The 27,672-nt window shown below is 31.0% G+C and overlaps 1 protein-coding gene across 2 annotated transcripts in view; it reads left to right on the plus strand.

Annotated features, from left to right (window-relative positions):
* LOC111086681 (rho GTPase-activating protein gacF-like) overlaps positions 1 to 25,819 on the plus strand; it is a 27,896-nt gene extending 2,077 nt beyond the window's left edge. The window contains exons 2-11 of one of the 2 annotated variants that reach the window (XM_022390488.1): positions 1,855 to 1,892; positions 3,461 to 3,964; positions 5,637 to 5,703; positions 6,614 to 6,716; positions 8,813 to 9,622; positions 11,346 to 11,465; positions 13,476 to 13,577; positions 20,527 to 20,950; positions 22,720 to 22,858; positions 24,262 to 25,819. In XM_022390488.1, the coding sequence (XP_022246196.1) occupies positions 1,886 to 1,892; positions 3,461 to 3,964; positions 5,637 to 5,703; positions 6,614 to 6,716; positions 8,813 to 9,622; positions 11,346 to 11,465; positions 13,476 to 13,577; positions 20,527 to 20,950; positions 22,720 to 22,858; positions 24,262 to 24,385 (2,400 nt within the window). In that variant the 5' untranslated portion in view covers positions 1,855 to 1,885 and the 3' untranslated portion in view covers positions 24,386 to 25,819. Of the gene's footprint in view, positions 1 to 1,854; positions 1,893 to 3,460; positions 3,965 to 5,636; positions 5,704 to 6,613; positions 6,717 to 8,812; positions 9,623 to 11,345; positions 11,466 to 13,475; positions 13,578 to 20,526; positions 20,951 to 22,719; positions 22,859 to 24,261 lie in introns of those variants that run through there. The other variant, XM_022390490.1, reaches the window with a different exon arrangement.
* Positions 25,820 to 27,672: the final 1,853 nt, after the last annotated feature.

Raw genomic sequence — 27,672 nt, forward strand, 5'->3', positions numbered from 1 at the left:
GGTGTTTTAGTTGAAAAGTCTTTTAAACCATCACAGCAATGTGCTGTTGTTTGTGGTAAACAAATAGGATTTTAGGTCGTATCTACAGAAATATTTAATATAAGTCTAAAGAGCTTATAATTTCACTGTACAGATCATTGGGTAGGCCACATTTGGAGTATTGTATTAAGTCTTGGGTGTCTTACCTTAGGATGGACATTGAATATTTGGAAAGGAATCAAAGGAAGGCTACGTGATGATATCTGGGATGAAAAGGTTGTCATGCAGGAACAAGTTAAGACCTCCAAAATTGTTTTCTCTTAATAAAAGAAGAGTTAGAAGGGCTCTGATTGAAGTTTTTAAGATTGTAGAGAGAATTTATAGTGTCGATGCATCATACTTAAGAGTGAAAATGGTAGAACTAGGGGACACAGATATAAATTTTGGTAGGGAAGGAGTTATCATCAGCTAAGACAGTTTAAATTTTCTATCAGGGTTATTGGCCAATGTAATTGGTTGCCTTGAGGTGTAGTGGATACAGTTAATCTAAGGAAGTTAAGGGAAAAACTTGTTAAATATTTAAATGATAAGGAATGGCTTTGAGTATTTTTAAGGTTTAGTTCAGTGGATGGTATAGTTTAGATGAACAAACATGTCCATAAGTTATATGTATGTATATAGTATGCTAGGGACATTTTGCTGACCACATGAGAATATCTCATATGAGATTTTAGCAAAATAACTAATTACAATAACCTTTTTACTTTATTTTCCACAAGGGGTATATTATCAATATTAATGCTTCTTCTGTATTATCAAGAGACATTCACTCAAAATTTCCCATTTTTGTTCGGACTGTAGCTGGTAAGATAATTCTGATTATGAAAAAATTCACAACATTAATAATATCACTGCTCTTTATAAAAAAAAATGTATATGTATTATCAGCAACAGATTCAAAAATTTTACTTCCCAAATTACAGTCTAAAAAGTGAAAATTTATAACTACCCTGTATTTTTCAAGAAATCATTTATTCTTTTAAAATTAAACTTTTGAGGTACTTCTACTACTGTCAATTGCAGTTTGTTTCATAAGCTAATCACTCTCTTAAATTTTATACTGGTATCCCATTTGCTTTAGAATATGTCACAAAGAAATCGAAGGCCTCTATCCTGTCGATTGTTCAGATAATCTTTAAATTTGCTAAGATCACATCTCACTCTTCTTTTCTGAAGAGAAAATAAGTTAAGACATCTTAACCTAACAGGAAAAACTTGTTGATTGTCTTGAAAAAAGATTCCAACCATGCCTGACTGATGTCATCATATAGTTAAGGTTAGAGGAAGATCCAGTGACTGCTTCATTTTGTTCCAGAATTAACTTCTTATACATGATATTGTAACATGGAATGTAAAATGCACATTTTATTGGTAACACTGACTTGTCACTTCAATCTTTCTTGAATAAATCAATTAAAAGAAAGTTTTTAATTAGCACTTTTATGTTTTGAGTTTGAACACACTAGAGATATTTTATAAGTTTTTGATATTTAGACATTTTGCTTATGTATGGAAACCAAAATTATTTCTTTTCACAATTTTTCTTGTAAGCTTAACTGTTGATTATTGAACTTTCGATATATATATACATCTGAATACTTTGCTAAAAACAGAAATCAAAAATATTATAATGTATGATTTGAAGCTGTGTAAGTAGGAAAGTTGAAGGTTGCCACAAGATTTGTTTAAAATATACAGTGTGTTTGTATTTTATGTATTTTATATATATATATACTATTTCTTTAATTCTAAGAAATGTGATGACTGTAGAACTTTCTTCTTACATCACTGCTAATTTTTGTTATTCTTCGCTAGAGACAGTTGAAGTTCTTGGCAGGTGATCAAAATGAGTGGTAAGTCCAACAATAAATATACATTTTTATATAATAGTATAATAAGAAAAGATTAAAATGGGTAAAAAAACTACCTGTCATCTTTGCAACCTTTGTAGAGTAAATATGACCATATAAGTTCAGAATAATATTAAATCCATCTACTATGGTAGTTTGGTATTAAAACTTATTGTTATGAAATATCCAGTTGTTTTGAATAAAAAGTTCAATTTGATGAAACATATAAATACTTTAAATAATATAAACATATTTCAGACCATGTTTTTCTAGTTTATTCCTGTTAAGTACATTTAATTCCATAAGAACTGGGCAGAAAGCTTAACTTTATGAATATATTATTTACAAAGACACTATTAGTATTAAAAAAAAATCTTAGAAAATGTTAACATAAATTACTAATAAATAATATTGTTTTTAATTTCTTGTAGTGCAGTTATTAATGATTTGTACATGTATAGTTTCAATAGATAAACTACTGACTTCAGAATGTTTCCTTTTACAGCTTCAAGAATGACCTTGTATTTGATTTGTAGCACTTGTAACTTCAATCTTTTTGGAATGAGTGTATTAAGTCCTTATCTTGATGCACCTTTATGTGTTGAATTTTAACTGTAGTAAAGATATTTTATATTTATAAGTTTTTACTTTTTTTCTTTGTAGCAGCATTTTCATTGATAAAAAATTCAAGAAACTCTGAAAAGAAAATGAGTAGATTTTGTGTTTGGATGTGATAAGAACACTATATAATTTTTATGAAAATTATTCAAAGTATTATTTGAAGGTACTTAATTTGTTTGTTATATGCTTTTTTTAATACCCAGGAGATTATTATATTTCAAATAAAAGAATTCATTAATAACTATGATATATTACTGTATGAAAAGACAAATTTCACATACAAAAATAGTTTATCAAAACTCCTCATTGGTTTCATAATGCCTGTAAAAAGTATATGAACTTGTTCAACCAACATAATGTTTTATGTGTTATAAACTATGTAAAATATTCAAGGAAGTACATTTTTGCATATATTAGCAAATAAATCAAAGCATGCAGCCCCCCATTGGCACAATAGTAAGTCTATAGACTTATGCAAGGCCTGCATGCATGTTTTTGTTGGTTTGTAGTTAAGAATAAATGTTATCTGTGCTATGCCCACCATGGGTGTCAAAACCTGGTTTCTAGCACTTTGCTTAAGATAATGATAAAATTTGTTTTCATAAGTCTGCCATGATTTATAATTATATAAGAGTATAATTTTATACTTGAAGTAAGGCATGTTTAAAGAGACTAAATAATACTTACTAACAACTCTCAAAACACTGTTTATAAAGCTTATAAGTTTGACTCACTTATGTGCCATCTAGCCTGATCAGTTTTCTTCCCATGATGTTACTCTTAAGGTATTCCATTGATCAAAATCTTGGATATATTTAAGGTGTGTGTATATTAATGATAAGCTGAAAATGTGTTTGTCATCTTACTTTACTTAATAATTAGTGAGTATAACATTTTCTGTTAGCAACCATGTTTCTAATGAGCAGTATTTCTCTTTTTTTTCCATGTAGATTGTACCACCAGTGTTGTAATTGAGTTTAATGTGTCCGATTTTTTATCTCCATCCCAAACGTATCTGTCCAAACAATCTTCATCTAAAACAAATAACCAACCACAAGGATATTCTGCAAGAATTGTAGGTAATTCCCATACAGATGAAACCTTCCTCTGCAAGCAAGTAAGGAAGTTGACTGTAGAATCCAGTGTCAGTTCTCCTTCTTATGACAAGCTCATTGACATAACAGAAGGTGAAGCTGACAATGAACAGTCATATTCAAGTAATGAGAAACTAAAAGATACTCCACAGAGTAGATGTGAGGAGGAAAAAACAAATAACAAACAGTTACCATCATGCGATATTAGTTTACAGGATTCTATGATTTTCTCTGATCAATCTCTGAACATTGGTGTTTGGTATAGAAAAGAAGAAATTCGCCGAGGTTCTACAAATTCTAGTGAGGCCAACCATAATGTGGGGAAGAGTGGTTCTTGGAGCCCATCAATGATTGGTGGAGGTAAATTTATGCAGATTCAGTGATTTCTACAAATCATAAGATTACTTATACTGTTTCCTTTCTAATTTTCTATACCGTACTTATGTTCGATTTGCATCTTATTTTAATATCGAAACGAAAAGCAGATATACTTAACTGTATTAATCTCCAGATATGTTCTTATATCTCAATGATCCAGTTGATAGAGATGGGTAGTCTGCTGTTACTCATTGTAATCTCTTAACTAAATAAATATCAGAATTAAACCAAAGAACTAACTAGATGTCTCAATCATCAGTTCTTCAACTAAAAAATATTTGGTGGAGGTGAAAATGCTAGGGTTATTCAAGCAGAGTTACATATTAATAATTATTTGTTAGATTTTGTATTTTATTTAATTTGTCATTTTGGAAAACTCTTTGAAAACTAAAATGCTATAAATAAACTAATTATAATGCCAGAGAGAAATTTGATGTTTTCAAATTCAAGAAGTGGAAATTAATCAAAATGGGAAAAGTAGAGTATTATATCAAATGCCCATGTCAAACACCAAATCAGAGGTCTAACAGTATAAAACTTCTTTTCATGGAAGATCTAAAAGTGTATAGTTTAAATTGGTATTTACTGGAGTTAGAGCTGGGTGATTAATCTACATAATTGATTACATGTGAGCATTGATTACATTGATTAGTGACATGTAAAATAACTTAATAATAGAAATACAATTAACTAAATGTCATGAAGGTAATCAAAATATTGTCATTATCATTTTTCACTGTTATTTTTGATTTATTCAAAATTGTTCAGGTTAATACATTAGTGTTATGACTTACAACAATGATTAACTCATAGAAACTAGCATTTCCAACTATCCAAATTTGAGCTAATTAATCAGTTTTCACTAATTGTCCAGCTCTAACTGAAATACACTTTGTCTACTGTATGTCTAATTTGGTTTTTAAATACAAGTCCTAACTTTGATTTCTCTAAAAACCAACAAATTTGACAAAAAAAGTCTAGTGGAAAGCCAACTAAAAACAACTACCGTTATTTTTTAAAGCATGGTACAACTTAAAATGGAATTAAAATATTAAAACCATGTAAAAATAATTTCTAATATCAGGCTGCATATCATACCATTCTAAAGTTTAAAACAATGTTTACTAGATGTTGAGCTATAAACTATGATCTTTAGCTTTGCAATTTACTTTTTAAAAACTTTATATTCTGGACAAAAATGCATGTTTATCAATGTTGAGGTTCATCTACATGGTATATGGTATTTGTACAATCAAACTGTTCATTGCTTTTAGCTGACCTACCTATATCAAATTATATAAACTATGTCATTAGTCAAAATATTGCTTTGCGACAACTGATTAGCTGAGGTTTAGCTCAGTATTTTAGATAATCTATTGCATTGCACATTATAAACATATGTATCTTTCACTTTAAGTGAGAACTGCAAAGTTGGAATTAAAAAATAAACAAACTGAAAGTTAAATATATCTAGTAAACTGCTTTAATCTAAGCAGCAAAATGTGTGGGCATGTTTAATGGCATTAAGTTGTAATCATCTAGAATATGTTATTAATCTAAATGAAACATGTTTGAAATATGATATTCTTTGATAAATACACAAAGAAATGTTTAAGTTGTTATCTGAACTTGCAAATGCCCTCTGTATTTACAGAAGAAGAGCTTCTAGAGAACGAAACGTTTGACTTCAATATCTCTGTTACATCACCTTGTTCATTCGGGTAAAAGTTTTTTCGTATTACACCTTTTCAGTTTTGTTTATAAGTAACTAAAATAAGTTTTGTCTCCAGTGTAAATTTTTTTTTCTGAATTATTGCTTGTACTCCACTTTTAACCTATAGCTGAGATAGTGTTTTTTAACTTCTGGAAGGAAATTACAAGTTTTCCTTGAAACTGAGATTCTGAAAATTTATGTAATAATTTAAAGATTTTATAACTGAAATGTATACAAAACTTGGGTTAAAAGACTAGTATATGTAACCCAGTACACACTCAACTTTTTCCATATATATAATGCCTCCCAGTTAACAAGACACCACAACACCAAGACAGAGATAACATAAATTTGAAACTGTTTAGCATTTGTATAAAGCATGTGGCTTAATACTATTAAAATTTAAAAGCTTCTGTACTTTTTGTCCTTTTTGTGGTGACTTCTAACACAAATGATAGGAAAGAAGTACAGCAGTCTCCTCCGTCTCTACTGAAAGTACTATCAGTTGAAGACAAATACTTGCAATACCAACCTGGATTCAACAATAAAACTTTCTAATGAATACATACTTCAACCATAAATCACAATACTATAACTACATCTATTAATAATGTATTTTGAGCCCCTCAGTGGCACAGCGGCATGTCTACGGACTTATGACACCAGAAATCGGGTTTCGATACCCAAAGTGTACAGAGCACAGATAGCCCATTGTGTGGCTTTGTGTTTAACTTCAAACAAACAAATATATCTTGATTTGGAAAAGACTATACATATTTTCAAATGCTACCTTGTATTTATTCTTTACTTCTTTAAATGTTAAATCTTACCAAGCACACAATGTATAACAATGACAAGCTGATGTTGATCATCAAGATGATACAGATTAACAGATGCCTATGATTGTTGTTTTCTAGAATTGGTGAAGATGACGTTTTTCAAGAGTTGAATACACAGACACATGAGAAGACATTTTCAAAGGAAGATAAAGTATCCATTAACAAGTTAGATTCGTCTAAGGTAACTTATCAGGTGACAAATAATCTGAGGAGCAATGAACCATTAGAATACTTAAATGACTTTCAAGTATCCTTATTTATATCAGACTATTGAAAAGAATCTGTTAATTGTTATTTTGACAAATAGCATATAAAATTGCTACTTCAGGAACCTTGATAAAAATTAAATTAAATTGATAAAATAAGTTAAAATATAATGAGTTTTTCAAAAATTTACTCGTAGCATAAGAAATGTTAAAAGTTAGCATGAGAAAAAGTATTGACAAAACTAAACACTTACTTAAACAATCAGTTGTTTCAAGTTTATTATTGTTTGAAAGAGAATAGTTTCAAAATTCTATTCTCAAACTGAAATTAGATTCATTTTTATGACCCAGTTCTACTACTACAACAACACATTAATCTCATTTCAAAATAGTAAGTACAAACAATAAGGAGCATTGATTGCTCATCAGAGAAACCATCTAATTCATAATCTATAACCTATTATACCCTATGCAAGGAGGGGGAGGAAGGGATTCAACTTTTGCATCCTGCCTAAATATCACTTTTATCCACAAAAAAAAACATTGTATGTGTCTGTTAAAAAGATAATTTCATAAATAAATAGAAGTATAAAAACGAATACATATAGTTTTAAATGACCAAATCAACTTACGATCTTCCCCATTTGTCTCTGGGTGAACGTCAAGGTTACTTCCAGTTCTTTGGTTAAACATATATATATGTGCCTGTTTATAAGCTATTTCAGTCTGTACATAATGATTCCTTTACTGGTAAAATGATGGTCATAATATATGAAATATTTGTGAAATGTTCAATTGTCTTTGTTTTCCTCACTTGTGTTACTATTATGCGATTAATCCTGTCTGTTTTAAATTAAAATATGAATATCAAATGAAAAATTAAAAATATCTGCCCACAAAATCATAGAAATTTTTAGTCCTAACTTGAAGGCAACAGAAAACAGAATTAGTTATGTTCTTTGAAAAAAACCCATCAGAATTGAATAAGAAACTTTAATGAAAACAAGTTATTTAATCTTTTTTACTGTGTTACGTCATAGAGCCTAAAGCATGATACTTGTTTATATGTGTATACTGTCCAAGAATTTAATTTTCTTTCCCTATATAGCTGCACAGATGTATTTGCCTTTGCTATACATATAATGCATCTCAAAGTTTTGGGATAAATTCTGTGACATCTCCAACATTCATTGCTTTACTTCTGTAGCTGAACATTTATAAGGTAAAATTTAAACAAAAACAGAATTCAGTTATACTTTCACTTGTATAATATGTTTCCCTTCCTGTCATCACAAAAATATCATAGCAATGAATGTCAAAGAGGCAATAAAATCTATACCAAATAAATGTTAGTACTAAGTGCTTGTGAAGTGTGTGCTGTATGTACTATATCAAGATAAAACCTGTAACTGAAAGCAGTTGGCCTAAAGACCTTGCTCAGGCTTTTCTTGAATGCTACATCACAAAACAGAGAATTTTTCCAGGAAATCATAAACAACCTGTTTAAACAGAATTTAAACTATGTATCACAAAAAATGTGACACAAAAAATTCTGTACGGGAATAAACTGTCCCATTAAAGATGTTTAAGTTAAGCCATTGTGCCTAATATTTTTTTTATATTTAAAATATGTATAATTTTAGCAGCTTTTCATCCTGTGTAAACAAAAAAAAAAGCTCTTAGATTTTCACTCATAGCTAAGGTTTTTACACTTGAATGCTCAAGACATCCATCTACTTAGAAAGTTAAAAGTATATTGTACATTAAGATTACTTGTCACATTATTCTTGATAAATAGGAATAGACATTAAGACTAAATAATAGAATGGAATCTAAACATTATGCTTGAAATGCATGTTTTTCCACAGTTGTTTCTCCGGTATTTTGTAATTTAATAAAGTTATTAATACTATTTTTTCCAACAGTTCTTAGGTATTGTTTTTCTAATTTTCAAAAAAAACATTTAAACGTGGCATGTTTTGTTATATCTGGTTTTATAATTTTGAGGTAATATAGTAGTTAGAAACTGTATATTTTTAATTACTTTATATGTAAATCTTTATCTGAATAGCTCTCAGATGTCCCTGACATCTGGCATTCTCTCTCTCGTGAGGACATGGTTAAAGTAAGAAATGAGGCATCCGATGTTATTCGTCGTTTGGCTGTCAATGAAGATGGTGAACAGGAATTAAATACTAAGCAGGAAAAAGAAGCTAGTAGTGTAGGCTGTAATATTTCACCAGTCTATACATGTATTTACCCAAACAAACAACTGAAACCTACGAGTGAAAGTCTGGGGGTTCGTCGAAGATCCAGATCAATTGCTTTACAAACAGATGACACAAACTTGTATCTAAATTTTAAAGAGGAAGCCTCACGAACCACTAAATTCAAGTTAAAAAGTGTAAACTCTACAGTGGATGTTTTTAGTCAGACTGAATATATGGACGACAAAGAAAATTATTCTGATAAAGTCAATGAAAGCTTGCATGAATCAAACCAATTGCTTGAACATACACTGCCAACTTGTTCTCCACAAGAGACTACAAACAAGAAATCTACTACTGTTATCAGAAAAGGAACCTACACACTGAAATCAAGTCCATTAACAGCTGAAATTGTTCGAGAAAAATGTCGAGCCAAAAAGAAAAAGACCAACAGTCAGGTAGTTAAGAGTTGTGATTTAGACAGAGAAGGTGTGTCAGTTCCATCAGATGCACATGCTAGTACAGCCACTCCACCATTAGATAAAATAAGTGTTAGATCTAAAGTTACCTGTCTTAAGAGCAGTACACCAGTTGGTAGAACAGCTAGTACCAGTGCTACTTTGTCAAGTAGAAAAGCTGTATCTGTATCCAGCCAGCCTCCAATTGGTTCAACGGTAAGTCTGAAGCTTATAATGCTAAAACCAGGTTTTGATACACATGGTGGACGCAGCACAGATATTCCATTGTGTAGCTTTGCACTTAACAATAAACAAACAAGGTACCCAGCCAGATTAATTTTGTGTTTGAGCTAGCTCATAACATCAGATTTAATAAACACTAATTCTATATTTTGATTCAAGTTAGTATTGGTGTCCCCCAGTGGCACAGCGGTATGTCTGTGGACTTACGATGCTAGAATCCGGGTTTCGATACCCGTGGTGGGCAGAGCACAGATAGCCCATTGTGTAACTTTGTGGTTAATTACAAACAAGCAAGTTTGTATTGGACATTTATTGTGATTCATAACTTCTTAATTAGGGTACAGTTTTCCATTTTTCTGTAGGATTAATATAATGAGTTTAAAAGAGAGACACTAACACAGTAATTAGATATAAACATTTACTTCTTTTTTTTTTGATATTGTGAGAAATTAACACTTAATATGTGAGTCACAGGGCTGTAGGAAGTGGAAAGGCCATGGCATGTATAGCTACAACTTATGTGTTAAAACTTGCTTTATTTAACTCAATAAATTATATTGTGTGTATGCAATATTTGTAGTTCAATTGGCTCAAGATTCAATCTCATAGCACTAAATTTTCAAAAGGTTTCTGGGGGACATGCCCCATGACCTCCCTAGAAATGACAATGTGGCAATGGCCTGACCACTCCAAAATTGCTTCCTACTGTAATGGAAATAATTATGGAAACATGCAAGCAATACACATAGTGATGTCACCAACGATGAGCAATTGCATCTAGATTGTGAATTTATTAATTTTACAAAACATTATCACAGAAAGTACTAAAGAAAAGCAAATAAGTTGAACAATGTATTAAATCTTGTTTTTTTGCTGACAAACAGCTGATCAATGTAAAGCTATGGCCTATCATCATCTATCTCATAGATTACATACTCTGAGAAACTTAACATCACTTTCAAAGGTTTTTGGTTTCCTGTCACTTCTGTTTTTCACATACACTCTTCAAAGTATTCTATATATCTCCTACTGAAAAAGCGTGGAATCTTGCCACGTTGTTTTGTGTTGGAGTATCTATGACCCGCCAAAACTTTGATTTTTCCATACTTTTCATGAGATATTTCAGTCCTGGAAGCTATGAGTGGATCAAACTACTTCTTCTGAGTATAGTTTGACTAGTTGAACATTTATAGGACTAGTATGGCACTTTCCGATTAGTTGGATGACGACTAGTCACAGTGTAAACTATCAGTGTGTTACTGCACTCTTGAAATTAAATTTTACGTAGTAAATGGGTGGTATAATAGTGTTATATTCTTCTTTCCTTGTCATTTACTTAATTATTTCCATTACTATAAAATTTAATGACTGTTTATTGACATTATTAAAAAATGTTGTGAAATAAATAATTCAAGTCATTTCTAATATGAACTTGTTATTTTTTACCAACTGACATATTAAGGTACACCCGTAGCTCCCATTTTTATATGAAATGTAGCCAAAGGTGTAAACCATACAAATCAACTTGAATTCTTGTTCAAACATAACTTTTTAACTATATACTAGCTATGGTTATTTTGATCTGAATATGTAAAAATAACAATTTCACACAACCTTTCTTGTGAAATTTGGAAGTTGGAATATAATGTAATGCTATAAGTATTAAGTTAACTTTAATAACCATCTAACTCTGTAGGTTCCCTCAAAAACAGGACAGAGGTGTACTCCATCTTTCAACAGCTCTCAAGGTTCCAGCCAAAACAGTTCCGTTATAAAGCGAGAAAACTTCTCAAAGTTATCACTTAACCATTCAAGGGTAAGTGTAGTGTTTATGATAAATACAGTAACTTAAAGAGTAATAGTATTTTTGTTAGTTTATGACAGCTATTTTAAAGCCATAGCCTTTGAGTAAATGAAATATGTTTTTGTATTAAATAAAAAGGATTTTGAACTACACATTCTAATGATGTAACAGCACAATCACTGGAAAATTATAATTAGAAACAAATAATCCTCTATAATGAATTTCTTGAATGTTCCCATTAACTCTGAATGCATTAATAGATATTCAATCCAATTTTTTTCACATACTAGATAATACAGTATGTTGTAAATAATTATTAATTTTAACTACAATTAATGTACTGTATAAGAAAGAGACACTAGAAAAAGAAAAAGGGAATGCTTATACAAAATGCATCCTCTAACAGGAAAAAAGCCTTATTAATTAAAAACAAAAACGTCTATATAAATATAAAAAAAATGACAGCATGTTGTATACAAGTTTTTCTCAACTGATGGGCAGCAAAACAATTTGATGTGAGCTGCAAAATGGCTTAACATTAGATTATAGTATTTAAAGAATGTTGCAAAACAACAGAAGTAAAATGCAAACTACTTCACAAAAAGCTAACTATAAATTAATGAAATTTTTAATACATTGCCATAGAATTTATGCTGAATTTATTGCTGAAATTATGGTATATTTTTCATTGAAAATGGTAGGTTGGAAGATGACTATCATTTGATTTACTGTTAAAGCTGTAGGATTGGCAATATTGCTTGCAATGTGCACCACAGTATTCATCATGTGTCACCCATTGTCATGTGCATGAATCCAGCATAACAAATATGAAATAACATTTCCATACGTATCATACTTCTATGATTTTCTGTGGTGGGCCATGGTACAGGTGAGCCATAGGAAATTTCTTGAAGTTTAGGTGGGTCATGCTACTAAAAAGGTTGAGAAACTTGTATATTACATACCATTTATGATCAAAGCAAGCTACCTACATATTTCATAACTAAAAATTAACCTGTTAATTAATATAGCTTATTTAATATCTCATTCCAACTAGAAGTATGCCAAGTCTTAACGCACAAATCCTTAATAGTTAGAATGTGTTGATTCATCATTTGGGTGCCCTTGAGGTTAGATTTATTTACTCCCTTAGATACATAGATAATGAGAATGTGTTAAATGTTACATAAAATTTAACCTACTGATCATCAGTCTGGCATAGGAAAGTTAACAATGTAACTTTTGATCTAACAATGCCAAAATACCAGCTTTTCTCATAAAAATTTGGGAAGTAATCCGTGTTATTGTTATTATTTCAGACTGTCGTCGAACTTAGTAAAGAAATTGACCCAAATAACAATGCTTTTCATATTAATATAAATTTACCATAATTGTCAAGTATAAGTGAGAGAAGTCATCTGAAATATGACTGTAGTGAAGCTAGATAGTAAAACATATTTTGAAAATTAACTTCTGTGTTAGGAAACAGATGAGCTTAAAGGGAGTAGGTGCAAAAAAATCAGATAACGATTACCCTTTTTCAAACATAAGTTTAGACTGCATAGATTTTTATGTTTTTAGTAATTTTAATAATATAATAGTAATAAATAAGATTTTTCATACAGCTAACAGAAAGTTATTGCACATTTATTATATGTCTGTCCTGTAGCAATTAAAGTCTGGCATTAAGACAAGGAATTTTATAAATATAAAATTAGGTACAAAAAAATTTAGGAACTTTATTTTCATATGCCTTGATCTTGATTGTAGAGATATATTCATATCATTAGAAAGGGAAAATAACATATTTTGTTTTTATTTTAAAAGATGATTGTCATTACTATTGTCACAAGATCCCATTACAATATAATAAACTAATAATTAGTACTTTCTAAGGTTGTACACTTCATGATAGACAAAGAATCAATATTGTTTTATAAAATTTAACTAACATAGAAGCAAAAAATATCATTTATAGGTAGTCTTTGTTGTAATTTTGACATTTCATATTTATCTCTAAAGCCCTCTTTGCAAAAGACTGGAATTGATACCTCTGTGAACAGTTCTGGGGGATCTTCTAAAAACACACCCAAGTCAAGAAAAAATGTTTCCACTTGTATCAAGGTAGGTAATTAAGGTAAGTTCTTGCATAACTGATGAAATGTAAACATATGTTGTGCAGATGCATATCTAGTATTTATTACCTTATTTACTTAGTAAGATGAACATTTCAAGTTCACCAAAAAAAAAGTAAACCATTTTGAGCAGACAGGTTTCTACCCATGTATGTGTATTTTAACAATGAAATGCTCATTAAGGAATGTGGCTAAATTCCTTCACTCTAATTACTTATCATTCCTGGGTCATGTCATTCCCCTATGGTATCACATGCACTTTCTTGTGGGAAAGATTGCTTCAAAACAGAATACTCTACAAAAAGATGGGCAGCGACCTTTTCTAGTGACAGTTGAGAGAGACCTTATTCTTCTGTGGGAATGATGATCAGTGATGTAGGTAACACATGTGCACTGAGAGTGATGATATTATAGAATTAATGTTAACTTCCAATCAGAGCAAGCTACCTGCTTAAATATAATTCAAAATCAACTGAGTAATAAGTATAGCTAATTATAAAGATTGTAATGCATTGTTTCAGCAGTTGGATGCCCTCTTTGTTAACGATATTTTAAACCATAAACATAGTAATATCTCGCAAGGCTCAGCCAACATAAGAAATTTAAGGTAATCCCAAATCCATAAATTAAACTAGTAATGTAAAGTAGTCTCTATAATAAAAGTATAACAATTAAAATGTGTGAGTAATGAAACTAAATATATTAAACATTCTAACCAATACCATTAATAAAAGTAACATTAAAGAAGGAATAGAGTATACTTTATTTATAAAATCTAGTTGTTAGTTTCAAGTACTGTTATAAATTTAATAGTTATTAAAGAACATCATTATAACTGTGTGTAAACAAAACTTTACATAACCACTCAAAAATATTTTGTGACCAGTGTAACTGTAGAGGAGCCTGACATCTAAGATAAATTGCTATGACATATGTTACTGTTCAGCTGTAGAGTTAAGTAGCAAGACAGTACCAATAGTCCAGCCAAAATTTTATGTTTAACATAACATCTTGGAACAACATGGGACCTATTGGTCCATCTCAGCTGTTCCATCCTCTAAACTAAATAAAACTATTAATAAATGATTTTTTTTTAAATCTTAAAGCCAGCCCTTATCATTCACATACTTACCAAGCTTTTTTCTTAAACTTACTTAAATTTACTGCCTCCACAACATCCTATGGCAACCCATTCCAAAGGCCAAACACCCTTTTAGAGAAATAAAAATTGTCTTAGCTGAAGATGACTCCTACCCCTCCAAGATTTATATTTGTCCCTTAATTATACTATTCTCTCTGTTAAGTGTGAAAAAAAGATGATGCATCAACACTGTCAATTCCCTTTGCTATATTAAACACTTCAATCAGATCCACCATTACTCTTCTTTTTTCAAGAGAAAACAATTTGAGAGATTTCAACCTCTCCTCCTACGACAACCCCCTCCATCCCAGGCACCATTCTAGTAAACCTTCTCTGAACCTTTTCCAACAACTCAGTATCTTTCCTAAGGTAAGGAGCCCAAGACTGAACACAGTATCCCAAATGTGTCCTAACCAGTGATCTACACAATGAAATTATAACCTCTTTAGACTTGTATTCATTATTTCTGTAGATAGAACCTAAAATCCTATTTTCCCTACCACTAGCAACAGCTTGGATGGCTTTAGAGACTGATCAACTATTACACCAAGATCCTTTTCTTTCTTGGCACTTTTAAGGTTATTCCCATCCAAATTATCTTGCATTTATTTTAATTAAAAACCCATTTGCCATTTATTTATCCAGTTCACTAAATGATGTAAATCATTTTGTAAATCAGTAGCATCCTCTTCACAGCTAGCAACACCCAAGACCTTAATATCATCTGCAAATTTAAGTCATTTATTGAACATTCCTTCATCTATGTCATTGATACAGAATAATAAGTAATAAGAAATTAAATGAATACCTGAATTATACAATAAACAGCTAGAATATTGATATTCTAATTGAAATATAACCATGTTAAATGTAATAAAAAGAAAAACAGTATATTAAACACCATGAGGTGTGTCTAAGACAACTGATACAACCCTAACTGACATCTATCACCTCACAAAGCATATAATGCTATACTCTCTGTCTGGAACAGATCAAAAGAGAGAAGTCTGCTGATTCATGTCACTTTACAGCTAGACTGATCTATGGCTCTCCAGTAAAGCACTGTCGTCTGTTTAGTGCAGTTGTAACTTTGATTGTATTTTGGAAATAAAATATTTATTTTCACTTTGTCATGCTTTTTCAGCCTCTTTCATGTTTAAATTCAGTGAAACTCAGAATTCAGATTTACCCTGCCATATGCTTTCTTAACAAACCTCCTGTTATCAATGGGAACTGTTTTAAACTTGTGTCATTACCACAAACAAAATACCCCTACAAATGTGATGAAATGTAAACAAAACAGTGCATGTATTGTGTATTCTAAAAACATGCTCTGGTACTGAGTATGGAAAGTCAAGCATGAAAATAGATATACATCCAAAATTAAAATTGACATTATGTATTCACAAGTATTAAATAAATGCATTTAAAGTCAAAAACTGTAAAAATATTCCATCTTTTCTGCTACTAGACCTTCAATAGGATATAAAAAAAAAGGAGTAAAGCATAACATTGAATAAAGGTAGAAGATCAGTTTTTTTTTATTAGCACAAAAGACTTAGAAGTACAGGAGGGCATGTAATTGAATTGCATTTAATTACAAGTGAGAATCATAGAGAGTGATGTTTCTGGATGTGTTTCTATATCATTTGTTCACTACATCTTACCTCTTACAGAATTTTTTTTTAATTTTTTTGTATTTTCACTCTTATACCATCTTCTTTTCAAATACAGAGTTAATTTCATTAAAGGTTTCAAAATTTTTGAGGTAGATGTAGAAAATTAATTTAAACAGACCTGAATATCCATTTTATTTATAGGGTTATTTTTATTTTGAATGGATAACTTTAATGTAAGAATTTTTACCTACTTTTCAGCTTTATTTAACTATTCAACTTATTCCAAAAATGTTACATTTCATATTGCCATGTACACTAAGGTTCATCTTCAATTATGTTTTAATTTATTAGAAATGCCATTAATGATTGTTACAACATTCTAAATACATTTGTGCCATTCTAGTTCCAGGAACCACTTTACTAACATTATCTGTGCACAGTACCCCATTACTTCTGTAACTTTGTGACATAGTCAAACATCAGGCTAGTAGAGCTGGGAAACACTGACTGTCATGCTGAATCCTTTCTTGAAACATATTGGGACTGAATATCTTTGCATAGAGAAGCCATGTGACCAGATGGACAAAACTGGAAAATACTAGTGACACGTGAAAAACATACTGGAAAATGTAATTTGATTGAGAGCATTTCCAATCATCAAATTCAATAATTTTTGGTTTCTCTTGCATAACCAGAAGAGTACAGAAGGTAAGCCTGTTAACAGCAGGAGTTTCACGAGCTTGGATGTATATTTCCTGACAAGTTGTGATAGTTAAATGACAGAGAAAAAGATGAGACACTGATTCACACAAATAACACTATTATGATGACCATAATTAACAAAATGCAATAAACAATAGACTGCTAACACAATGCATGATAATACAATAGGCAAGTAATCTCATGTTTTAAAATCATGGTGTTGGTCTAGCAAGAGTGATAAAGACTATTAAACAATGAGCTCTTGCTATTCTGTGTTCTCTCCTCTCCCAACATACCCATGAATTAGACTAGGATATAAAAAGAGAAATACTAACATAGAGATGGCCAGGTGGTTAAGGCGCTCGACTCGTAATCTGAGGGTCGTGAGTTCAAATGCCCGTCCCACCAAACATGCTCACCCTTTCAGCTGTGGGGGCATTATAATGTTCGTTGGTAAAAGAGTAGCCCAAGCGTTGGTGGTGGGTGGTGACAACTAGCTGCCTTCCCTCTAGTCTTACACTGCTAAATTAGGGATGGCTAGCACAGATAGCCCTCGTGTAGCTTTGCACAAAATTCAATAACAAACTAACTAACTAACATAGAGTGAAATAACTTTAAATAAAAAGTAATGCACACTATCCCATGAAACAAATTCCATACTGTTCACTTACAACAAATGTAAACAACTTAATTAACCACACTCGAAAGCCAAACTGCTCTTACACAAAAGAAAATGAAAGTTAATCTTAATGTCACAAGATAACTGGAAGAGTTCTTGGTGAATAAAACAAAAGAAAAGTTACTGACCTGTTACCAGAAATCTAACAAAAAGCTTTAGGAATTTTCTCATGGAAGTTAAAGTTACACAAAATCTATACAAAACTAAGAACTTTGAGAAAAGAACTGAACCGAAAAGAGAGCAGAACTTAAAATGCTTGAAAACTCTTTTAAAAAATGTAAAACCTTTGTTAAAATCTTGAATGTAAAGTCAAAATGTTTGAATTTAATTTCAGTCACATTCCATTGCTTTCTTATTATTTAATAGCCTATCTCAAATACATGTTAGATGTGTCTATAAAAATTCCTTTTGAATACAAAAATTATTTCCGTCCAAGGACAGAATTAATAAAATACAGCAATCCTTTGTTATCTGTAATTATGAATTTCTTCTCTCCTTTAAGGGCTACATTGGGTCTTCTACCACGTATTTCCAGCAAAGGAGTTTAGAACATCATACTTGTTCCATCTATAACAACTCACATGTTTTCCAACGTGTGACTGTGAAATTAAATTAGAACATTTTAACATTCTAATCAAGTCAACAGAAGAAAGAACATTAAGATTCAAAGAGGGACTAGTCATTAACATTTCAATCACAAATAAACATCATGGATAATTCTTTCAACATGATAATAAGAAAATATTTGAAAACATACCATAAAAATACTACCTCAAAATATATAGTGCAAAAAAATATCATGACCAGAGAAAAAGCTCACAAAAATACTGAAAAGTACTAAAGACACTGTATATTGTCTCACAGAATAGACAATCTTCTTCAATACTTACACAGATGTCATACAGCCCATTCTCATAGATGTTTTCATGTTATACATCTGCTTCAGTCCTTCAAATAGTATAAATCCAGTATCAGTGACCACAGATATTCTAAAGACAACTGTGGAAAATCCAAAGAAGTACTTTTCCACATGAACTTCTTTCATTCTGAATCTGTTGGAGTGTGCCATATTATTTCACTAGTTTGGCATGCATTAGGCTAAGGTAAAATCAGTTTGTATTTTGTATGAGAGCTGACATTGTCAAATAACATTGACAATTCTCATTTAATCCCCTATAAAATTGATCTATAGGTTGATACGTCCAGTAGTTACCATTATTATATGTGACATTTTTTACTTCTACCACCTAATGCCTATTTGTGCCAAGCCTTAGAAGAGTGTATTTCTTTGTAAGGTGGAGTCACACCCATTTTATGTAATGAATAACATCTGAAATTTCACTCCCAATTTGTGAAGGGAATCCAATGTATACTAAAATACTCTATCCACAACAACCACATCATGTGGTAATATCCAGATGCAAATGTTTTTGTCATCATTTTGGAATACAGATGGGCATCTGCTGCATCATTTTTTCACATTTCAGAAAGATGTGGACCAAGGATCAACCCAATGTACCCATCAGTGAATACAATCATCAATTGTTTGACAAGTGATTACTGCAAAAGCACACTAGAGCATTGCTTCTGGAATGCATGTCTGGCATTTTTTTGTTTATACACATATGTGACATCTAAACTTAGGATGAGAACATCATCATTTCTTTCTGTTCAAAGCACTTTCTAGTGGTTGGTATGCCCTTATACAAAATAAAGAGGAAAGAAAATGCTTACCAAAGCAGAATGCACCTGTGCATTACTTAAGAATTTGAGGAAACCCCCAACTACATTCACACAGATCTTACGTAGGTATTCCTTGAACTTGGAATTCTAAAAGATGGGTCATCAAACAGAGAATTTTTCAGTCTAGCCAGATTAAATTCACTAACAAGTAGCTTGTAAAACCTATAAAAAATCTATTCCACCTGGTTTTTTTGGTGCTGTATATGTATTCTTTAAAAGAACGGTCACTTGTTCCATTGCAAGTAGTTTGGTCTTTAAACTTTGTATCTATAACCTGGAGTACTTGGGCTCATTCTTCAAATGTTAAAACAGCCGATTGGTTGTGTTTTAACTAATAATATATTTGATGTGACTGTTGCCTGTTGGCCTGACACTTTGAGCTTGTGCAGTCTAGTTTCTTCAAGGGTGCACCAAGAATGGAATGTAGAGAAGAAACACAGCTTGAATAAATTCCATGGGAGATCATCAGGCACATGGTATTAGGAATAAAAATAATACTGTTGATGGCATTTTGTACAAATGATGCCATCTTTAACAGAAAATTTGTCCTCTCTTTGAAAATATCTCCTGATTTCACCATTACATAGTCTTAATATATGACAATACACAAAAGTTAATTTCTTTAAATATACCCTTTGGTAGCTGTACTACATTGTCAATATTTATTTTTTGGCTATCACTTTTAGGCAAAAATCTTATCTTATAGGCCTTGTCCTTTTTGAATCGTCTCTCAGTGGCTCATTGGTAAGTCTTCAGGCTTATGATGCTAGAACTCAAGTTTTGATACCCATTATAGGCAGAACACAGATAGCCGATTATGAAGCTTTGTGCTTAACAACAATCAAACCAAACGTTTTTAAATCTATCTGCTATCAAGGGTTTTCTGCATTTACTAATTAATGACTAATTATTTCTAAAAAAATTATTTAAAAAAGATCAACCTAATAATAAGCAATATTTCAAAATAAAAAGTAAGTAAATTTACATTTTCTAATAATAACCTAAGAGTAATTTATTTTAAGGTTTAATTCATCATACTTTGCCCTTTGGTTAGGTGGGAGCTGTAGCAACATCAGGTTTAAGGCCTCCAAGTGGGAGCACAAGTTCTCATACAAGACAGCGTAGCAATTCTGGGTCTTCCCTATCATCCAAGTCCAGCACTTCGTCTATCTCTAGCAAGTCAAAACTGCCCAGAACAACACTTTCAGTGGAAAACTTATCCACGAGTCAAATTCAAGCACAAACTCAGCTCACCAGATCTACTAAGACTACTAGCAGTCTGAAAAGATCCGAGCTGAAACGACCAATATGTGGAACAAACAAAAACTCCAACCAGCCAGCTGCAACTAAACCTAGTGCACTGAAAGCCCATGCAACAATAAAGCATGGCCCTTTGAAAGAATCACCATCACAGATGATTAAGCCAGTAGCACAGGGAGTTAGCAAGATACGAAACAGTAGTGATCCTAACCAAAAAGGTACAATACAGAGAAAATAAGCTAGTAGAGGCAATGCTTTATGTTGAACATGTTAGGTGATCTGTTTATACGCTGTTAGATATACACGACTGTTTCAGTTTAAGTTTAATGCAAGAATTATGATTTAGATAGTTTATATAGTGCGTGTGTCAAATTTAGTTATTTTTAGAAGCGATATCTTATGGTAAGTTTGTTTACATAACTGTTTACGAATCATACATTGTGTGAAATTATGAATTGAATGAAAAATTCATTTACATATGCTGAATGAATCAAGAAAGAATATGTTTCTCATTTTCCAGGTGGGGGCAAGTATGGATGCCCATGTTACTGCATTCTTCAACAATAAGAATTGTCTGTACTGTGATTAGAGCTGGGCAGTTTGTGAAATTTGATAATCAATTAATCATCAAGGTCATTAATCAGTTACATTTGATCAATCAATTATTCTCACATGAGATTTTGATAGTTGGTATGATCAAAAATAATAATAATTGAAAAAACTAATTTTTATTAGTTGGTTATTTTTATATCTCATGACACTGATTAAGCTGAACAACCTTTAATTAATCAAAAATAAGAAGAAATCATAGTGATAATATTTCAATCACTTGGATAGTTAGAATAATTGAAATACTAATTTCAATTAGTTGATTATTTTACCTGACAGTAATTGAGGTAATCAATTCTCAAAGGCAATCAATTATATTAATTAATCGAGTTAATCGCCCAGCTCTTTTTTAAACATACATTTTAGCTTGACCTGTGGAATAAACTATTTATAATGACATTCAGTTTCTTTTTCATTTGACTGCCGGCCAGGTAGTTAGGGAGCTCGACTCACAATCTGCGGGTCGCGGGTTCGAATCCCCGTCACACCAAACATGCTCGCCCTTTCAGTCGTGGGGGCGTTATAACGTGATGGTCAATCCCACTATTCGTTGGTAAAAGAGTATTCCAAGAGTTGGCGGTGGGTGGTGATGACTAGCTGCCTTCCCTCTAGTCTTGCACTGCTAAATTAGGGACGGCTAGCACAGATAGCCCTCATGTAGCTTTGCGCAAAATTCAAAAACAAAACAGTCATTTCACTGCAGTAAACATCAGTATATGGTAGTGTTATGAACACTAGCAGTTTGGGGAAATCAAAGATGTTGGAATGAGTAGAGTTGAACAATTAATGGAATTTGCTAATCAATTAATTTTTTGGCTCATTAATCAATTACATTCATTCAATAAGTTATTATCACACTAAGCTTGAATGGTCAGAATAATCCAATATAGTAATAATTGGAAACACTAATTTTGGTTAGTTGTCAATTTTTGTGAGTTGTGACACTAATCAACTAAACTAAATAACCTTGAATTAATCAAAAATTATAATAACAAACTGTAATGGTAATATTTCACTAACTTGAATAGTTGTAATAATCAGAAACAATAATTTTGATTAGTTATTCATTTTATGTGCCACTAATCATTGTAACCAAATTAATCTCCCAACTCTAACTGCGATAATTTATTTTTAATTTTAAAAAAATTCTTGATTCTTACCAAAAGTCCAGTTATACACTAACAAGAATGTTTACAAGAAACTATCAACTGATTTAAAAATAACTTGTATCAAAGTAATTACACCTTATGAGATAGGAGATTGTTAACACAAGCTTGTTTTTATATGACCATGGTGACATAAACTGTGACTGTAAAATAAAGACTTAAAAGAATTTAGAGAACTTTGATATTTATATATGATCAATAATTTTTTTAAGCTAATAGTCCTCAAGGAGCTGTAATGAAGGTTCAACGAGCTAACAGCTTTACCAGTTCTGGCCTTCTTACTCAGTCTCGAAGGGTGTTAAATACATCTATATCTACCCCTACATTGACGTCAACTCCAAACAAACCAGAGTATGTTTAATTTTTCTAAATATTTTATTATTTTTATAATTGAGCTTAGACTTGTTCTGGTTCACTCAGATCTTCCAAATAAGATAAGCAAGGTATACTTTTATATCCCTCCTTGTTCCATCTATTCCAAAATGCATTACTGCAATAAAAGAAAGTACCAGCTACATCCCAGTTTTATTATAAAAATTACTTCAATATATGTGAAATTGGTGTTTTTTATACTTTCACCAAGTTGTATGATTCTTACCTTGCCAAGTTTCTCGTTCTCGTCCCTTTTATTTCTACTTTATTGTGCTTACAATATCCTATGTAACACAAATAAAAAAAGTATAAACTAGAAGAGTTAAATCTGAACTCAAACATGATGCATAGGTTAAATCTTTTTAAATCATGTTTCTTTGTACGATGCATAATTTCTTTGTTTGTATGAGATATTACAAGTCACTGAGAAATATATTCAAGATTTAAATGTTCCTTGGGTAAAATGCAAAGAAGAAGAAGAAAAATAATAATTTTAATTAGTTATACCCACTTTGTCTTGTAGCTTTCAGCTTTACACTGAATGAACTTGAACTTGAGTAGTTAATTGTATTTCACTTCTTACTGTGGAAGACTTTTGAGTGAATAAGTTGTTGAAACTTGAAACCTCTTTAGGTTACATGTGTACAGCTGCTAATATTGTGTCCCATTTGCAATACCAACCTTTTTTTTTAATTCTAATTTCTTGTATTGAAGGGATGAAAGAAGTTATTCAAAACTGTATCTTAAATGCACAGTTGCAGACTACTGGTGAGCAGCAAATAACTTTATTTGCTGCAGAAAAGTTAACACAAAATTAACATTTGGGACATGATAAATTGACTGGGAAAATAGATTTTCAATCTAATGAAAATACAGTAAAAACTTTTTTACCTGGAATTTTCATATCTGAAAATCTCTTGTATCCAGAAATTTCAGTTTCTCCAAATACAAAGGTTCATTGTAGCTTAGTGGTGCTGCTGTGGCTTTGTTTATGTTCTTTCCTGCTGGAAAGTTTCATTTGTTAGACACCCGTACTGTGACTCACATTTAACATAGTGTACTTATAAATGTTTTTATATATTTTAAGGTTTTTACATTTATTCTTTAAAACTGTTATTGTTATAGATGATGTAGAAATACTGTACTTTAGAAAATTAACAAGGTGTCAAAATTTTTCCTGTAAAATATTGTGAGGGAAGTACTTTCAAAACTGGAATTTTTGCCTATACGGCATTTCCCAGATCTGGTAAAAGTCAGATAATAAAGTTTTTACTGTATTTAGTCATTGTAATATTGGATTATGAAATTATAAGGATCTATTAATTTTGAATGTTTGACTATTCATTTTAAATTTACTTTTGTGTTTAATATTGTCATTTTAGGTTCTCTTCAAATTCTTCCAATCAAACAACACCAGTCAGCAGTAAAAAAGGAAAACTTTGGAGAGGTCGTTCAGGAATTACCTCCCAATCTCAACTTAAACACACAAAAACATCAAATACTTAGTGAAGTTCGATAGTGAGACAAGGCAACCATGGGTACATATCATTACTATATGATTTATTGTACTTACTTGAAAACAATAGAAGTGCTATAAATGAAACATTGTAAATTTTCTTTTCCTTTTTCTCAATATTTACGATAGTTATTTTACATTTCATAAACTGACTGACACTAAAATACAAATAAAGTTTATCTCACTTCTAGCTTCTTTGTAACATCAGTATATTTCAAAGATTTTGTATATTTCAATATATTTTTATGAAGTCACTTAATTTGGAATATGGGATATTAAAGAAGAAATATTTAAACTTTTTAAATAGTCTAGTTTGTGAAAATTGTCATTATATTTTACTTGTGATGTATTAAGTCACACGGGCTTGCAAAATGTGGTGTATTGTTTGAAATTCAGAATCTCATTTTGTTCAAAATGGTTGGTGCTCAGATTTTAAACTAAAATTGTCTAATTATACACCTTGTTGATTTCAAAGGATGCTCAAATTATGATTATGTATACATCGTGAAATTTCGATTTGTAATTTTAACAGAAGATAAATATTCAGATTCAGTTTCATAATTTTAATTCCTACTTATAGTTTACTGTTTATGTATCTTCTGGATTTTAACTTTGATATTTTGGATTTATTAGATATGGATACTGTCTTCATATGTGAGAGTAAATCTGAAAAAATGATGATTTAGGCATCATTTAATATGTAAAGTTTTCTGTCATCAAGGTACTGAAACTTAAGAATTGGAGAAAAATTATTTGATGAAGCATTATATTCTAAATCTAAATTGTATTTAAAAAATTCCTGATGAAGGCAAATTCTAGTAATTAAATAATCAACAGTGTAAGAAAACTAAACTGTTCCTTTGTTGTATGTTGGAAACACAATATTATGTTCCTCCAAAATACAAATTGTATTAAGACTTTGCTCTTTCAGTTGTAATATTTTATGCAGATGTGAAGTTTTCCTTTCAAAGTTGTCAAAAATGTTTTGAACTTTAGTATTATTCTTAGATTATTTCTCGTAACTTGGTGAAGGGACCTTTGCTCTTTAGATATTAAAATCTGAACGTGAAACAAATTATTTTTCTTAAATTTTCATTTTGTAAGCATTCTGCTTGAAAATCAATTGAAATTTCTTCTCTTCCAAATAATAGCTAATTTTCAAAAATATTGCTTAAGATTTACAAAGATGAATGGTGTTGACATTTACTACTGAAGTATAAAGTCCTTCATTTCATGCAAATTAATTTTTCAAAAATCTGTTGTTCAATTTTGTATAAAACAATTTCAGTATTTGAGGTATGGTCCAAATAAAGAAGATGTATATAATTTACAATAATTTTAGTTGTACATTTGTGGTTTAACATAAATTTGAATTTTGTACACAGTAAATATCAACTACAAATACAAGGAACTTTGATGTTATCAACGAGTATTACAATAAGAATATTATAGTTTTATATAACAAAAAATGTAGAGTGAAATGTAATTTTTGATTGATTAAAATATGGTTTAATATGCTATGAAATTCAGGTTGCATTTATTGCTTCATAATGATTATTTTTAAATATTAATTATTCAAATATTTATCTGAAAGTAGAAATTTTAGACTTATTGGAAAATAAATTGCTTCAGTCTATGAAGTAATTCATCTATAAGGACATTTTTCTCAGTTGATCACTGTAAACGTGATCCTGTAAAAGAAAGATATATTTTTCTTTAAATCTTTCTTTTATTCTTGATAAAAACATGGAAATTAGTTCCTCAATAAAACTAGTGTAAAAAACTGGATCTTTTGTTGACACTGCTTTAGTTAAGTACTAAAAAATGGAAGACAATTTTGTGAAATTTTAGCTTTATGGTAGATTATCTTTAGAAATGTTTCATTTATTTTTTTTTCTCTTTTAGTAGACATATTTTGAGCATTGCGTTTATAGAACATGTTAATTTTGCATAGTTCCCGAAGTTTTAAATACAAAAAAATAAAATATATTTCGTGTGAAACTACAATGTCTATTATATTTTTATTGAAAAATTTACCCGACTTAAATTATTCCAATCATTTGTTTTACTTCCTGTGCTTTCCTTCTTCTAATCGTGATGTTTGTTTTTAATCCTGGTGTAGCGTAGCGTAGGGGTCAGTGTGCCCAGACAGTAAATTCTAGAATACCTAATTCGTGTCCCGTTACCACACACACACACCAAACATGCTCGCCATTTCGGCCTTGGGGGCGTTATAATGTGACGGTCAATCCCACTATTCGTTGGTAAAAGAGTAGCCCAAAAGTTGGCGGTGGGTGGTGATGACTAGCTGCCCTCCCTCTAGTCTTTCACTGCTAAATTAGGGACGGCTAGCGCAGATAGCCCTCGTGTAGCTTTGCGTGAAATTCAAAACAAACAAACAAACCCGTTACCACAAAAACGTGCTCCGCATTTTGGGACTGTGAATGCGTTAATGTGTATCCTTGCGCAAAATTATGAAACAAAATTTGTTTTAGAGCAAGATTATATAATGGACTGTCAACCATATCGCTATTAGTGTTTTGATGTGATTGTGCATGAGAATATAATTAAAATATTATTGTCAATACAGTCACTTGTTAATAACATTTTTCTTCATTCATATTTAAATATTTTGATTTTCATTCGTGGTCGAAATCATCTTGTCTTATACATCTGAATTCACGTTGCTGGTGAAAAGGATCTGGTAGGGATCCTGAGCGCCTGGGGCTGTGACCCGAATACCTACACTGCTGCTGTTTCTGCACTGTCTTTTGATTTAGTGTTTTTGAACATGCGATTTTCTCGCCGCACACAAAGTTTTAAAGATTTGGGTGAAGATAAATGGTCGTTGTGACACATTACATCCAGAATATATATAGAGTTCCACTTTACACTTCCTTATGTCTGAATATTGTTTTTCTCTTCCACAGAGCTTATTTTTTAGAATATGGTTCGAAGACGCAACCAACTACGGTTTTAATAAGTGTCAAAATACTTTGAATACTGTGGTGTAAAATAATCGTTTAATAACAAATTATGATTTGTTTTTGACATAGATATTAAAAAATAGCAACAAGCAGAGTTGAAAATTAAATTACGGCTCGTTGTTTTTCAGTAAGATGTCTTTACAATAATTATTAGATACAGACTAATTAGTTATGTAATACGGACATTGTACTCTATAGAAGCTGAACTAGACGAAAAACATAATTAGACTGTTATGAACAGAAGAAAAAGATTTTTTGCTCATAGGCTGGGTGTGTCCTACGTGTTACTT

The sequence above is a fragment of the Limulus polyphemus genome, unplaced genomic scaffold, assembly GCF_000517525.1.
Source record: "Limulus polyphemus unplaced genomic scaffold, Limulus_polyphemus-2.1.2 Scaffold1320, whole genome shotgun sequence".
NCBI lineage: Eukaryota > Metazoa > Arthropoda > Merostomata > Xiphosura > Limulidae > Limulus > Limulus polyphemus.